Consider the following 17,355-nt stretch of genomic DNA (forward strand, 5'->3'; position numbering starts at 1 on the left):
CCCATTGCGACTGTCGCGTCATTAAGTCCATATATCGCGATATGACATACCCCGACAAAACGCCCCCGCCCCCATGTCGCGACATGGAGCCCGCATATCGCGATATGACATACCCCGACAAAACGTCCCCCACCCCCAAGTCGCGACATGGAGCCCGCATATCGCGATATGGCGTACCCCGACAAAAGTGCCCCGCCACATGTCGCGACATGAAAGTCCCTATATCGCGATATGACCAAAATGCCACGCCCATGTCGCGACACGGAGTCCATATATCGCGATATGACATACCCTGTCAAAAGTGCCCCGCCCCATGTCGCGACATGAAAGGCCCTATATCGCGATATGACAAAGTGTCACACCCATGTCGCAACATGAAGCCCATATATCGCGATATGACATACCCCGACAAAATGCCCCGCCCCCATGTCGCAACATGGAGTCCATATGTTGCGATAGAACATACCCTGACAGGATATGCTGACCCCATATATCGGGACACGTCCTGTCTGGGTATATTATGTCCCGATATGAGACCTTTGTTGCGACAGCGGTGCCAGGGTGGCATGGAAGCAAGGCGCCACTCGTGATATACACTGCCACGATATACTTGCATTATACATGGGGTCCCTATCATGACATGCTGCGGAAGTCTTGTCGCGATGGTATCCCACAGTTACGCTTTTGGCAACAGCGTGTCATGGTAGGGAAAGAAAAAGGAAAACGTGTCTTAGAAAATAAAAACCATAGATCTTACAATCACGGTGATTTCACATATATTACAACCACAGGTTTATGTCATAGATGGTTAACTTGTTGGCGTGCGTCATGTCTAAGTATTATTCACATCTAAGGAGGCTCATATGTTTATGGATATCGATTGTCTTTAAAATGTTAAGCGTACGAGCGAAACTAACAAAGCGCTTGAACTCGGCAGACGGGGTCACTGGAGGTCAAAGTCACCGTGCACAGTCAGGTGATCACCGGAAAAACAAGGCGCTGTATCTCGGGAACTTAAACAGCACAAACGCTACTTTAAACGGCACAAACCGGCACAAACGTAGCACTAACGAATGAGACCGGTTTGGTTTCCCTACGACATTGTTGGGGGGCTGACTGACGTCACGACCCCGAAAAAAACAAGGCGCGATACCTCGGAAACGAAAGCAGCACAGAGCACTAACGAGGTGGATTTCATCGTTTGGGCCGACACCAGTACCAAGAAACAAAACCACCCTTCATTTGAAAAGAAAGCGTAACTTCTCCCATACCTTTCAACTATAAAAGGAAAAATGCAAACTTTTATCTGGGAAAAACCAGCGATTTATTTCATAAGAAAAGCAATGGCAACATCACACTGCAGAGTAAGCGTTAAATTCAAGCAAATTGACATACATCGCGGATGCAGTTAAATAGGGACTCAATGCATTAGCTGCGGTCTTTCTAAACGTGAAACTCACGGCGGATGAAACTGCTACAATTTTAGACTATCGTTGTCACACAGGCCAGGCACCCATTCCTTACAATACAAACATTGGAACAGTTAAGTCATGTTCTTGGTTTTATTTCACAAATAAAAACGAACATTTCATTGTGTAATTCAAGTTTCCCACCCTCCCCACAATTTTATTAAACAAGTATACAATCCTTTGAATGTGAAAAACTGAGCTTGAGTTTATTTATACAAGATATTGCCAAGGCTGACCAAAGCATTGTAATATATATGTACACATTAGGTAATAGGTACAGAAGATGAAACTTGTCAAATATTAAAAGTTCTAAGTTGTAATTACAAGTTACTGATACCTGAAGAAATCAAGAGCTACATTAGCTTTAAGACAGAAAATGCACATGCCTTGTTTAAGGAAAAGGGACCTTATTTCCTGTAGTTCTAAAGCTAGATACATGCAACAAAAAGACTCCCCCCAGCCCTTATTAGAAAGGGTTTACATGCCATCACCGATCTGGAGCAGTTCACCTCTAGGACTGAAAGATACTTAGGGACACATCCAGAAACTTTCCAATAAAACAGAAAGGCAACTGGTTCAGAATGTTCTAAATGCAAACAAATTAAGCCAATAGTAATAATCCCATTGATAGTCTGTCTGTGGTTAGTCACTTACAACTCAGCTGTATTTTAGCGATTGACTGCAACACTTATGGAGAGTGAAATAAAATGCAAAAAAAAAAATTTTATCCTTAACGTTCCTACCCAGAAATGGAGAAGCATTAAAGAAAAACATCTAAAATAACAGCTTTATTTATTTGATGTGCACAGTACAAGAAGTGCTTAAAATCATACATCAACTCGGTGACACCGGAGTAGATATTTCTGGTAGCTACACAACACGTGCTAAAGTGGAGAAAAACCTAGTCTTAGCTAAAATCCTTATGTCTTGAAGTTTATTTTATGCAGTTACTTTTCACAGTGGTTTGAGCAAATTGTGATGTCTCCATCATTAACAGTTCTAGGAAGCAGGTCTTGATTATTATGTCAAACCAGTTCATAAGATGTCTTCTGAGCTTCCAAAAAAAAAGCACTTAAAATCCATTGGTAGCTACAAGTGTTCTGAAATGTGTTGAAGACTGGCCACAATGGAGTGTGCAAACCTGAAGTTTTCTGAAGCTGAACAGCCAGTTAGTCTGAAGATCTATAAAATCTATGCACTTCCATCATTTATCTTGAAGTAGCAGTCTTCTCAGTTGCAAAATATCACCAGCATATGGTGTTCGAGAAACCAATAAACAAGAAAAATCTATTCCAAGCACACCAACTGATAACATTACACAAAGAGGGGAATTTTTAAAAAATGGAGATTGTATGGTACAAGTCCAGATGGGCAATGCCATGCTGTATTATTTCTTTGCTTGCTTTGTGATCATGTTCCTTGGAGGTGTAACTGGCCTGCTTGCATTAGGCTTTTTCTTCTCCGCAGGTTTTAAGATCTGCAAAAAAACAAGTATTAGTGCAAGAGAAAAGTAAAATGTATTGATTCAGTTGCATTTTTGGGAAAGATTTAAACTTACTACATTCGTAAACTTACAAAGTTTGCTGGACTGATATTCCATTTGTGTACAAAAGTTCTGTGGTTCATTCAATGCACCTTTGAGACAGGACTCTAAGCAGACAAATGACTTTTGAAGGTAGTTTAGTTTTGCAAAGACAATCCAGGTGTGTGCAGATGTCAATCAACTGGTCAATCACAGCTGCACTGGACTCTTGTGAATTGCCTTTGTGTCCTTGTATTAAGATGCCATGCTGCTGCACAAGTATGTTGAAGCCATACAGAACTATCCAAATGTGTATTTCTTAGCAGAGCTTTTTCCCTCATCAACTTGGACCACAAGTGATGTATCTGAGCTGCAACACACTATACTAAGGCAACTCATTCTGGACAAAGCTCAGGTAACAGCTGGGAGAGAAACTTTTGCCAAAACACCCCCTTCACAGTATTTAAATGAAACCTGCCAGTATCCCCGTTGATGCCCTATTGAGATTCATACCCAGCTGAAAGAGTGCTACTTTTTTTTAAAGAGTGGTTGAAAACTTTCCCCTGGGATTAACTGCAGGCTCTTGAGTAAATTAAACCACAACTGAAATTGGTTTTACCAATCAAGTTACACCGATGTATGATCTACTTTGAACCTGATGTAATAATGCCCAATAACCAAGAGCCAGCAAAATGCAATTAGGTAGAGACATGCACAAGTCAGATTAGTAGTAACCAGTGATCACGTCCGTCTGCGATGTAAAGCACACGGAGAATGGGCTTTGCCAAGATGGATCACTCAAATTTACCTGTGGTTATTCCATTGCTTTTTCCTGGACTTGAAGTGTAACTGTTCAACTCACCAAGCACACTTGATAAAAGGTGAAGCAACACATGAATGTGAGTAAATACCCCCCAAAAATGCTCTAGTGCTGTGTAGCTTCAATACATGACTACATAAAACAAGAATTTAACAATTGAGAAGTGAACCTTACCTGAAAGGAGCACATTAAGGTTTCATCAACACTCATCATGGCACCAGCATTATCAAACTCCCCACAGTAGTTGGGCGCAGAGAACAAAGTCACCAACTGTCTCTTTGCAAAGAACTCATAGCCATCTTCAACAACCTTGAGGTAAACAAAAAAGTCACTAAATAAGTTTTAGCACAGCTTAAGTATGGAGTTTCATGATGTGCACAAAAACAGCCTGAAAACCCAAAAACCCTCAACTGAACCAATCTTCAAAGCCCCTAGCTATGTTTGATGCATCAAGTTTTAAATTAAACCCATTTCTTAAATTTGTGTCGATTCCCCAAAAATCTGCCTACCTGATGGGCTCGACAGATTAGATCCAAGTCATGTTTATGGAGGAATTTAGCAACTACTTCGGCACCAAAAGTGAAGGAGACTCCTCGGTCATTCTCCCCCCAGCCCAGCACATCTTTGTCCGGATCAGACCACAGCAAGTCGCACAGCAGCCCCTGGTCAGGCACATCAGTGGGGCGCATGATCCTCCTGATCTGCTCCATAGACTGAAGGTCTGGGGATAAACCTGAGGGCAACACATAGACATTTTACCCAAGGGGCACAAAAGTGTGGTGCCCACCCTAATTCCCAAAACGGATTTACAGAACACATTCATTTTTTATTAAGTCTACAGCGTTCACAAACTCTGTAGGTATTTAAAAGGCAAAAACCTGCATAAAATGCATCATGGTCAAATCCCAATAAACAGTACGATGAAAGGGAGTCAAGACTGCATACATTTCTAGAACACCCATATAATATACATGTACAGAAGCCCACTTCCCTTTACGTTCAAGAATAAAGTGCATTTAAAAAGAAACGCTGGCTCACTAACCACTAATTTTATTAACATGCCAGAGGAGTCACTAACATTCATGACTTGCAGGAGTCACCCAAGGACAACCTATGAAAGATCAGATTTCTATCCAATTCCTACCTCCATGACAACAGAAAATCTTTTCATCCACAATAGCCGCTATGGGTAAACAGTTAAAACAGTCTGTGAAAGTCTTCCACAACTTGATGTTGTATCGCCTTTTACCTGCAGGGTAAGAGATTTTTCTTTTAGCAGCATGAATTTCAAGCAAATAAAATTGGTAACAGGCAAACAAATATAGTTTTCATTACTTTAAATCACAGAAGAGTATTGTAATAATACAGGAACGTGTAAAGCTTCTGTTACTGTATCAAAGAAGGGGTGTGAATTATCACTATTATCAGGGTGCTGAAAATCTCAAATCACTTCATATACCCTTCTTTCACTTTTAAATGAGTATATTATACACCAATTGAAATTCACAAGAAGTTCAGTAATCAAACCTACAACACTGCATTAGAGCACTATCAAAATTTGTTTCTGAATCAGTTTCTCCCTCTGTACCTCCACCTCTCCACCCCTCCCAAGCACGTCAACTACTAAATGAAATGAAAACGTGCCAGCTCTCCACTGCAAAATGTATACACCATTTTAAAATACAATTAACTCACATTCATCATAAAAGCCATATATTCTGTTGATGCTGGCACATTCATGGTTTCCTCGCAGCAGGAAGAAGTTCTCTGGATATTTGATCTTGTAGGCCAGGAGCAGGCAGATGGTCTCCAGTGACTGTTTCCCTCGGTCCACGTAGTCTCCAAGGAACAGGTAATTGCTCTCAGGTGGAAATCCACCGTATTCGAATAATCTTAGCAAATCGTAGTACTGTCCGTGGATGTCACCTACAGAACAAGCCTTTTTAGTATTTTCTGCAACGGATATTTTTGAGTAAACCAATTTAACGTGAACGGAACAAGTCAACAAGTTTTAAACCTGGATCTTTAGCATGGTTTCTGAAGTAAACCGATCTGAGGTTTAGGTCTGCACATGAACCATAGTTCCACAACATAATGCTGCTCAAGAGAAGTGTCAGGGAGTCTGGTTTGTCATCCAAGAACTCCCATGTGTGTAAGGTCCCACACTTTCGATGGAAAACTAAAATATACACAGAAAGAGGAACTTGCCCTGCTATTGCAAACAACCCACCTAGTGTGGGAAAGTTCAATATTCCTCCCTTTGCTTTCGAATCAGGATCTTTCATCATCAGCCCGGGGGCGGTTTGTGAACTCACCGCATATTTTAAGAGGCGCCTCCAGCTCCAGCAGGATTGGCTGGCTTAGGAAGATTTCCCGGGATTTGAGACAGAGACCCCTGATCTCATTTTCTTGTAGCTGGACATTCTTGCCTGGTTTTGAGCCTCTCACTGTTTGGAGAAAAAAAAAAGTCATGGTAACACTACAGAATTTAGTAACATGGAAATTGAAAATGTTAAAGTAGTTAAGAATCTTTAAGATAGTCAATTCTATAACTTTACACTGTACTATTAATATACCATGATGACATACTTTTCCAAGATTTTTTACCTTTTGTATCAGGGGTTAATGAATTCTTTAGAGCTACCTGAACTCACAGTCTTTAAATGAAAGCCAAGAATTAAGGTTAATCAGAAATGACACCTTACGGGAAAAGTTATGGAAGGCTCCATCTTCATACTTAACACTATTAAAATATATTGCATTAAATGCTTTAAATAGACTCTGGTTTATTAGGTCATTCCTTTCCAACACATGACCCTTTAACACATGAAAATTAAAGTGAAGTATTTTTATAAAACAACGCCCGTTTTGCTGAACTTTCCAGTGAACTGTAAAGTTCGTAACATCCACATCAAAAAAGGCTCAGCTTACTATTCATGTTGACAAGAGTGCCAACAACCTGACATTTTCCCCAATGTCAGTGCACAACTTACAGCAGTAACTCGACCCTTGGAAAGAATTTAAACTGCTACAGCGAATACTTCACCCTCTTCAGCATAATGTACAGAACCAGTTTAGTGGGAAATTGTTGAAATTGTCACATTAAATCTCATACGTTAGGATGTAAGAAACTTGGATACAAAATTTATCAACAGTGGCTGCAAAACAAGCAACCTATATCACACGTGTTCCAATCTCCATGTAACCCTTTCACACTGAAGCTCTTTACTGAGCATCAAAGCCAAATAATGGGAAGTACAGGACAACCTAGAATCAGCACAGCATGTTCACAAAACAAGCTGTGGCTATTCATCCATGCAACATAACTACATGACCATGACCAGAGATAAAAATATTTCCTTGCACTCATATAGCACTTTTCTGGACAGTCCACTCAAAGGGCTTTACAGGTAACAGGGACTCCTCACCCCCACCAACGTGTAGACCCCACCTGGATGGCAGCCATAGTGCACCAGTATGCTCACCACACTCCAGGTGTCAGCAGGGAGAACAGTTTCATGAAGCCACTTCATAGATGGGGGTTATTAGGAGGACAGCATTGATAAAGGCCAGGGGGGAATTTGGTCAGGACACCAGGACTTACACCCCTACTCTTTTTGAGAAATACCCATCACGATTTTTACTGAACAGTCAGGACCTCAGATTTACATCTCATCCAAAGGACAGTGCCTTACTCCTAGATGTCTCAGTACAAAAACATCCAAACAATACTTTTTACAGCAGCTTTCATGAGAATGAAGAGTGATTCCATGAACATGCACAGGATAATGCCCCTTTTTCCTCCTCCACATCAAGCTACTCCTGTCTCCCAGGCTTTAAACTCACCCTGAAAGCTAGGATAGCAACTGTATACGGATGGCATACAGAGCTGAGCTGGATATCCACTTTATACAAGCTTTTAATCCTTACACTTTCTATTTTTATAATCAAGCTTCAAATAAACTAGTACAATATACTTAATATAGGAGGTCAGCTGTCCTGCTGAAACACTGGAACATAAGCAGATTAAGTTATTAATAAAATTACAGTTCTGGATTAGTAACCATCACGCAAATAAAGCTTATCTGAAAGCTGATTGGTTTTCTTGGACTACAGATCACTCTGCTTATCAGCTTTGGAAAATACTACAACACAAAACAGGTCTTTATGATTGCTTTCTTAAAGCCAGACGTCTGCATTAATGATGCACATTGAACATCGAAGTACACTGTTTGTCCGAGGTCACCCGATGGTTAAAGGCTAAAGTAAACTTGCATAGTGCGCTGAAAATCAACCTACTTATAATTTACCCTAGAGAAAAGAACCGACGGCCAACTCTTTACACCACCTACCCACACTCCAGCTATCCACAGGGGTACTTTGTGCCAAAGACATGATCCCAAGAAGATTGGTGAAGCTATCAGTATGCCTAGCAAGAAGTCATTTGTCATGCAACCAGTGATTAAGAACTAGAACTCAATTAAAACAAAACTGACTCAGTCGGCTAAATGAGAATTTGTACAACCCCAGCAAGAGCAATATCAGTTATAAGCATGACAAAAGGAATAAGAGACCCACACTAGCCAAAATGGGTGCAGAGAAAAGAGTTCCATAAATGCATGGCTCAACATCTGAATGACTAAGGCTGTTTGATTAGGTACGACCAATTACATTTAAAAACAAGCTGGTGAATCAATGTTAAGCAGAAAAAAAACACACTCCCATGCAACAAGTCAAACACCAAACGCAGACTTGATAAAATTTTCATTTCGTATATCGACACTTGAAAGTCTACTTATTCTGTTGACAGGGGACAATAAGGAGCTTATATGCAGTCCCTTCATTCTTGTGCAGCAAACAAGGCCTGAAAGGAACAATGACTAGTCTCCATTCCTAACCATCTCAATTTCATTTATAGCTAGACAGGATTGTACTATAATCATAAACGAGTTCCCAGAAAAAGCCTAGTAAAAAAAGCTTGCTTGCATTTTGTCATCTTAGAACACCTTTTAAGTCGCCAGATGCAAGCTAGTGAATGTTTCTACTGATAAAATCATCAGATTCTCAAATGCACACAGGCTTTGCACCTTTAAAATTCATTTTTTAGTTTCCACAAGGGTTATGTCACAAATGTCAAATGTCACCTTGTGTTCTGTCCAAGATTTAACTTCACCACTTAAACTACATGGTAAGTTTCACTAATTATAATAAACTACAGAACAGTTTGTAAACAGCCGTATGCAAGGGCAAATGTGTCAGAAAAGTAAAATACGAGTGAACACATTTTTCGGAGAGCCACAGGGTTCTCTTGCATTCAAAACTAACCTTACAACTACTGCAAGTTTCCCAACTACTCGGTAAATTCAAGATAGTTGATCCTCCTATGAATTGATGGAACCTATAGAAGTGAGCAGTTTTTAGAGCATTGACATCTCTGCCTATCACTTACTGAATCAGCCTTCCTCAACTACTGAAAGCCCACGTACAGTACGTAAACGGAGCATGAAAAGATACTGGTCGCAATTGCAACATTCACAAAGTTATCAGGAAAATGACTTTGCAAAAAAATACACTGACAAGTTAAACAGATGCGATTAAAAACATTATGCCAATTAACACTGGTCATCAACCAGATTGCCCAACTCATGCTTCATAGCGGATTGCTGATGCTGGCTTGTGGGATTCTGCTCCCATTCCTCTTGAAAAGCAGGAGGCTGCTCGATGGCTTCTAATCCCTACAGAGCAGAAACCAGCTCATTCCACTTCAGTTAAATGGGGCTCAAGTCCACGAAATGGAGAAATTCACAGCAAAGCCACCACACTGACATTTCGCAAGCAGGCCCTTCTTCATCACAGGTGGACCGTGAGAATGCACTCTCCTACTGGAACGGTGTCACAGCAATCTGATTCTACACGAAGGGCAGCAAAAGGTCACGACATCAATGAAACCAGCAGCCAGGCTGCCATTAGGCAGTAGGAGTGGAGTTCAGCAGCGACTCCACACCCCAGCATCCCTCCCATCAATTACACTATAATACTATCATTCTGCACATTCTCACCATACTTGCCAACATGTTCCAAGGTGGTCTACACCATGTGCTCCCAATCCCAGAGGCCCACGGCCCAGTAGGTGTCTGCTCCAGCTGTGCTCTTCAGTACATTTTCATTTCTGTGTGCAAGCCGGAGGTTGTGTTTCCTAAGCAACTTAAAATGCCAACCACCAAAATGCATAACATCTGAAAATAATTCAAGTCAGACTAAAAGGTACAGTAACCATAGGGGTTTGTGAATTAGAAATCCAACTCTATCTACGCAAAATCTTGATTCATTGTTAAAGAGGACTTGGCTATGTTGCTGGAGAATCCACCTGAAGCAACTTAGTCCAGTGTTCAATTCACAAACAGCATGATGTCATACCCCGGTTGAGAGGCGTGTTGCTTTCTTTGCATTCCTTGATTTTCACCAGAACTGACAGGCAAACCAGTTAAATCTCCATCCAACCTGTGCCTAAATAAGGTGATTTACTGCCAAGAAAGCCACTCAAATATCATGGTCACTCATGAGCTTTTAACCAAACTGATTCAGTTTTTGGTATCGCCACTCAAAATGGCCATACAAATGCAGAGATACTTTTTTGATGCCGTGCATGACATGCGATCTTTGACAGGAGCCCAGGGCGCTGTGAGAGGCCCTGAAATTCAGCCGCCATCAAGCTCAAACCACAATTTTCAATACAGCCTTAGTCATAAATCTGACAGAATTATCAGGGGTGTGGCAGTTTCAGCACATAAACAGAATTTAGAGCTCAACTGCTGGAATGCACAGTAATTTAAAATCGTAAATTTTAATGTTTCAACACCACTTCTTAAAACCCATCTTGTAACTCAATTTCATAAAATAGTACAGAATTATGTTCAGGAACATACACTTAATTTCTAATACAGCTAAAAATACTTGGGAAAGTATTAAATATTAAAAAATACAAGCTAATTTTAAATTAATACTCCTGTGAGGCACTGGAAGAGTCTTATGAATACCAACTCCACATTTGTAACTCTACAGAATGTGACTTCTCAGGCAAAGCTGCAGAAGTGCCACAAGACAGTAACATTTTCATCTTACAAAACTGAATCTTTGAACAAAAAAACATTTAAGAGATGGAAAACATTAGTGAAAAAAGCCACAAAGGAAATGCTACTGTAAGAGGCTACTTAACAGCAGCTATGTTTAATTGGTACAAAATGATCAGGATGTAAACCATGCAGGACTGCCACTTAAAATGTATTGCTTCATTTCTACATTTAAAGATTAGGTTTTAAAGCCAAGCCTAAATCTTTCCAGTAAATCAAGTTCCAATAAGCACACCCTTAATATGAAGTATTCTCTCGGCTGGCACATCAAGACAGGATCATTCATGTAATGCTCCACTGTAAATGGACTTAAAGGGCAGTTTCAATACTGCCAGCTCCAGCTTGCTTGCACATGTTTATGAGATCATTAATCGGTGTATATGTAGTACTTGGAAACAGCCGGATAAGGTCAGAGTATTCCTGAGTCTCCCCCCCACAATTCGAAACTCGGTGAATTCACTATGAAGTTCCGTTTTGGCAGGGAAACCATCTGAAGCCGAAGCACAGTGCTGTTGTGAAAATGTGCAGTGCAATGCAAATGTCTATCGCACCAGAGGCTTCGCGGAACACTGTCACGGAATCAGTTTCTAAGCAGATAAAAAAAAAACAGGAAGTGGTTTTAGCGCAGTCTTTCAGCTCTCGACACGGCCTTGTCACTTTACAAATCTAACTCACGGCAAATACATCAATTTAAATTTCAACAGCAGTGGAAAAGCAAGCCCCAAAATAATCGTTCTGATCCGTCACGCGTTAAAAAAAACACGTTTCGCTTCAGCTGCATCATAAAACACGACTGCCCGTGAATAAGGCATAAGGCATTTCCTCGATTCCTATGACGAGAGGAACTTACACCTCAAACGGAACCTGAGACATCCCAAAAACCAATGCATCACGCCAGAGCAATGGGAAATAGGGGAAGGCCGACCTTTATGGGCTTTAAAACTGGTGTTTGCTTCAGGTGTCGAGTATAACCTGCAGAAGAAGCTGACCTAGCTCCTAATTTGGTGGAGGACGTTAAATGCTCCCAGTGGAGCTGTGCAGCACTAAACCAGCCGCCCCAGAGTCACAGATGCTGAGATGTCTTATTATAGTCCCACGGCCGGGCCTGAGGTTCTCAGAAATAACAGCTTAGGTTCAACGTCATGTCCCACCCTTCCTCGCCGATCTTGCAAGACCTTTTTGTTTTAAAGCAGTTTGCGTCTCGTGGAAGTGCGGGGATAAACCACACGAGGCCTGCTCCCAAAAAAAAAACAACAAAGAAGAAAGAAATGGGTTTGTTTAAAACCGTGCGATTTTTTTTTTAAAGAGTCAAAATACCGAGGGCTACTTCCACAACACGTTTGGCTGACGCGGTGTTCGTAATGGCGAAGATGAAAAACGGGCCTGTACCTACTAGGAATGTGTAGTCATGAGGCATTTCTTGACGTTTCGGGGTTTAAATGAATATTTATTACACGTCGCCGGGGGACGAGGCTTCAACGCCAGCCCCCGCTTTGCTCAATTCACGAACCGGGGGGGGGGGCACGAGTAAAAAAAAACTCCGTGGAAGGGCATTTAAAACCGAGAACAGCAGGCCCTTTACCCCAAGGGTGGTGGGAGGGGGGAACAAGCTCAGCAGCCATACTGTTGAAGCCGGGGGGGGGGGGGGGGGGGGGGGGCTCGGTTGCTTTCAAGACGCGACCCTCGGACCGCCAATGAGCTGACGGATGGCCTCCGTCCGCTCTTCTCTAACCGGTCACGATCTCATGTCGCTGTGCCACATTGGGGGGGGAAAAAAAGGCGTTAATGCGAAAAGAGTAGCACGACGAAACCTTTCATTTTAAACGCGAAGAAACCGGCTCACCCCCTCCCCCACGCACACACTTTCATTACTCACAAACATGTCACCAGTTTGTGCACTGGAGATCCGACTGGCTTAGTTAACGGCGGAAACTGGGTCGTCCCAGTTCCCCCCCCCCCCCCCCATCAAACAGGGCGCCGAGCCGCTGGGGTCGGGTCGGGCCGGGCCGGGCCCAGTTTTTTTTTTCCCTCGCAAATCGAGCGACTGTAACCCCCCCACCACCCACCCCGATTTAAACATTTTAGACCAGTTAAAATAAAAAGCCCGGTGGCGGTATGTTCACGAAAAAAACCCTCAAAAACAAGGAAAAAAAAAAACCAACCGACGCTTTCAGAGGTGTCGTCTGCCTCAGATGTCGAACACACACACACACATATATATATATAAAAAAAAGGCTCTCCATTGGTCCGAAATACACGTCTGGACGCGGACTAAAACAAACAAACAAAAAAAAAAGCCCTTTTTTTCCATCCGTAAAGCGAGGAAATCAATTCGCGGGCGGACACGAAAAGGGTCCTCGTACACGGACGACCTCAACAGCATCGCCCGGCATTGATAATGCAGCGCCACAGAAGCCCTCTCCGCCAGCCACCCTCCATTTTCGGCTCAGAAACGGCTGCCTTCCCACCCCTGCGTGGGCTTCAACCGGCGCGCACAGCCTGCCCCGCCACAGGCGCCTCCAAGTTCACGAAAACGACACCAAAAAAAAAAAAATAAACAAACACGACACGGCTTATTCGCCTGAATCCGGTCAGATTTTTTTTAGGTTTTTCGGTTGACCCACACCCCCCCCCAAAAAAAAAGAGAGAGAGAGAGACGGTTTCTCCTTACCTTCCAGAAGGCGCTGAATGATACTGTCTATGTTCAGCTTGTCGGTATCGGCCATATCTCGGATCACGCTACAGTTTTAATAAAAAAAATCTCAAACAACCAACAACAAGAAGAAAAAGAAAAAAAACAAACAATTTTACGCTACGGATCTTGGGACGATTTTTCGTCCTTTCACCACGACGGAAACAACAACAACAACAACAAAAAAAACTGAGATCTGTAACACGCAAACACGCAAACACACAAGACGACTTCACTCCTCCGTCCGCTCCTATGTGCGGCACCAGCTCTCCGGCCTGAAATAAAAATGGCGACTGTTTCTATTCAGCCTTCGTTGCCGGGTGGCGTAGAGATACCAGCGGCCCTGAACAGGCACTTTTTATTGGGCGGTGGACGCAATGCAGACACAGCACGATGCACGCCCTGTTACTCATCCGATCAGACAAAAAGTGCGTCCCGTTCCCTCCTCCCTCCCCCCACACACACGTTTATGTTTTGAAAGCTTGTTATGCCATAAAGTACCGCAAAAGCCCGCATGGAGACGTTTCATTATGCGTTTTGTGTTCAGTGCCGTCGTGCGTTGTGTAGGTCACAAATAAAGGCAACATGGGTGAAACTGAAACGAAGAAAATAGGACACTGAAACTGCCTTTTACTTACAGTTACATTTACCAATGCTTTACAGATTGTCACTTGCGTAACCTTTTAGATAAGCACTGTCTTACTCATTTCTTATTCAAAAATTGATTTATCTTTAAGTCAAAAAATGCTAAATGACTTGACTTCAGAGACTGTACCCTGATGGAACAAGGTTTTAAATACTGCCGATTTTAAAACAATGCTTATGGACCCGGTAAATGATCAGAAAACAATATGGTAGTATTGCAATTTCAGATGCATTCTTACACAATTAGACAGAATTGGACCTTCTCGGAGTTAATCCCATGATCCTTTTGGGCACTCCTCAATCCCATCAATGAAGCACAAAACAGATCGTAGGTACTGTATGTGCAGTAGGTGTACTGTAGTGTATTGTCCTGTTGTCCATTTTTCTGTGGTTTAGTCCTACTGTTCAGTTTTGAAAATAAGTAAAAACCTTTCTGACAGTCCAGTTTTGTGCACTGCTCTGGTTTTAGTTGGGTTTTAGTTGTATGGCAGAGTGAGTGCTGGAACCAAAACCAAGCTCTGTGACAAAATCTGGCCAAGTCCATGCTCTTGCTTCTAGCATGACAAAGACAGTAATGGACTCAGACTCAGGTTTAATTCTGGCTCGGACAGGTCAAGTGTCTGCCACCCCCAGCATGACAACTCCAGAACCATGAAAAATATTCAATTCTGAAAAAAAAAATCGGTTTTACTAGTGTTGCAATTGCCTTTCAGCATCTCCCACCCAGTGCAGCTGAATACTGTTATTGAGAGACTTGCAAAACCACACAGTGCCTAAATCCTAGATCACCAACCACCCTGTATTTTAGTGGAAGGGTAGTGGAGACAGGAACAGACGAATTGTTAGCTATTTTTGCATAATTATTTTTATATAAAGAACTATGTAGTAATCAGCTGCTTTTGATCACACTGCTATTATTAAACTATGAAACACTAAACACAGATGGGATAATACCTCTTCTTCTAGGATTTTATCCCATTCAGAATAAATATCTCCCCCCTCCCCCCCAAAAAACACATAAAAGTTAATAAAGTAAGCTAAAATGACTGTTTTCATTCATTACATCATACTCTTAAATGTGTAAATTATGACAGCAAAGCCTTAAAATATAATTGTTATACTACACAGTGAGATCTTGATTCCTGAATGCTCTTGCTTGATGTGAAAACAAGCCTATAGAGAGCAGAGCAAAGCATGTTAGCTGGTTACTGCAGCTCACTCCCCAGTGGGCAGCACTGCCTTGCAGCAGTGAGGCCCTGGGTTCAATCCCAGGCCTGGGGTGCTGTCTGTGTGGACTCTCTATGTTCTCCCAGTGTTCGCATGGGTTTCCTCCAGGTACACAGTGTCTTCCAACACTCCAAAAACAAACTGGCAGGTTAGCTGTAACCTGGGACAACTGGCCCTAGGTTTGGGTGTGTTCGTCTGTGTGTCTGGCCTGCGTTCGGCTGGCGTCCCGTCCAGTCAGTACCCTTACCCTTGCGCCTGTTACTTGCTGGGATAGCTCCAATTGCCCTGTGCCCCTGAATGGGAAGGCGTGGTTAGAAAGTGGATATAGGTCTGAGACAAATTCTGTGCCTAAAGCACCATGCACGTCACAAATAACATACCTACTAGTAATCATAGGTGTTTGGATTTGTACAATATACGCCCTTATTTTATGCTCATAAAAGGAGGAGGCTGTGAAGGAAAAAAAAGCAGTTGAGCTCCATGTTACATTTGTCCTTGTGTTTGTCTACACTAGTGATTGGCTTTAGAAACGTAGGCTTGCCATGTATTTATGATGTTTTTGCACTGAGCTTCCGGTGAAGGAAATGTCATGTACTAAAATTCTTACAGAAGGAGGCCTTTGCATTTTCCAGCAGAGTGCCACACACCTTTGTGCAGTACAACAAACATGTGGTACACTTCAGCTGCGTATTCCCTTGTAAACCAAACACTTTGTTGAAGAACTTCTCTTTCTTGCAGTTTTCCAAAACAATTCAAACACACATGTAGCAAAGTGACACAAAATGAGTAGTGCTGTATTACAGTTCTGTTACTATCACCTGGCACTCACAATGCCAAGAACAGTACGTCCATTTCAGGATAAAGAGTTTCACAGCTTCACATGGGGCAAAGTACAAACACAGATACCAGGAGGCTACAATACTGCAAACCACGGTAACATACAGCATTACAATAACCAGAGGCTGATAATGAGATCAGCTGTAACGAGATGTAACACAGACAAAAGGGCCCAATTACATAAAAGGATCATGTGCCTGCAAATACAGTAACTATAAAAGTAGCAACAAAGTGCAAGCATTGTAGCTCTGTGCACGTGACTCATAAAAGGGTTTGTTCAAACCAGCAAGCCCTGCTCACTGGCACCAATCCCCCCAAAACACTACTACTGAAATATTAATTCAGATTCTTGTTTTTTTTAATTGCTTCCCTTAGTTTTTGAAAATTGGACAGCTGATGTTTCAGCAGTATTCAAACTTGCATTAAACAAGACATACCTGAAAAGTAGACAGTTCATTTTCTTCACCCTTTCAATAAATCTTTTTTTTTTTCATGAACAGCCAGTGGGGTGTTTTGCTCCAGCAGTGTTGACTGGATTATGCTTCTCCCTGCGTGAGTCAATTGTTGGATAACACCAGGTTCACTGTCCTCACAGCAGTCCAGTCATGTTGCCGGCTGGTGTAAGATTATTGGCTTACGAAGTAATTAATTCTCTATTTTTCAGTAACAAAGCTCGGATTGTTCCACATGCCAACAGCTGTTCCTTTAACGAAGCCACGAAAGTGCGATGCGTTGCCCGTCTTTTTGACAAGCGTGTTCTTCCTTTATTTGAGAATAGGAACTTAACCGACACTTTTACCTGTCGCAACTTGCACTGTACAATAAATACGAAGTAAAATAATTGTGTGCAAAAGTGCACAGTATAAAGCTGAGAATTCAGCATTGCACGAAATAATAATTTAAAGTACAGCCAACATGAACAGTCACATGAGTCATGGGATGTAAGTATACAGGCTGAACAACGTGTGGATGTAAAGAGCGAACAGAATAGGACGCACTGTGATTCGCTTAAT

General features: G+C 42.1%; 1 protein-coding gene across 1 annotated transcript; it reads right to left on the minus strand.

The window, feature by feature from the left end:
* Positions 1 to 1,300: 1,300 nt before the first annotated feature.
* LOC148819189 (serine/threonine-protein phosphatase PP1-gamma catalytic subunit A) lies at positions 1,301 to 14,181 on the minus strand. The gene is made up of 7 exons (XM_088936163.1): positions 13,613 to 14,181; positions 6,127 to 6,258; positions 5,507 to 5,737; positions 4,956 to 5,060; positions 4,321 to 4,544; positions 3,986 to 4,120; positions 1,301 to 2,946 (listed from the first exon to the last, which is right to left on the minus strand). Exons 1-7 carry the CDS (start codon positions 13,665 to 13,667, stop codon positions 2,857 to 2,859), a joined length of 972 nt encoding a protein of 323 aa, XP_088792289.1. The 5' UTR covers positions 13,668 to 14,181; the 3' UTR covers positions 1,301 to 2,856.
* Between the last annotated feature and the right edge of the window lie 3,174 nt (positions 14,182 to 17,355).

Source organism: Atractosteus spatula, chromosome 17 (genome assembly GCF_055471065.1).
Source record: "Atractosteus spatula isolate fAtrSpa1 chromosome 17, fAtrSpa1.hap1, whole genome shotgun sequence".
NCBI classification, from domain to species: Eukaryota; Metazoa; Chordata; class Actinopteri; order Semionotiformes; family Lepisosteidae; genus Atractosteus; species Atractosteus spatula.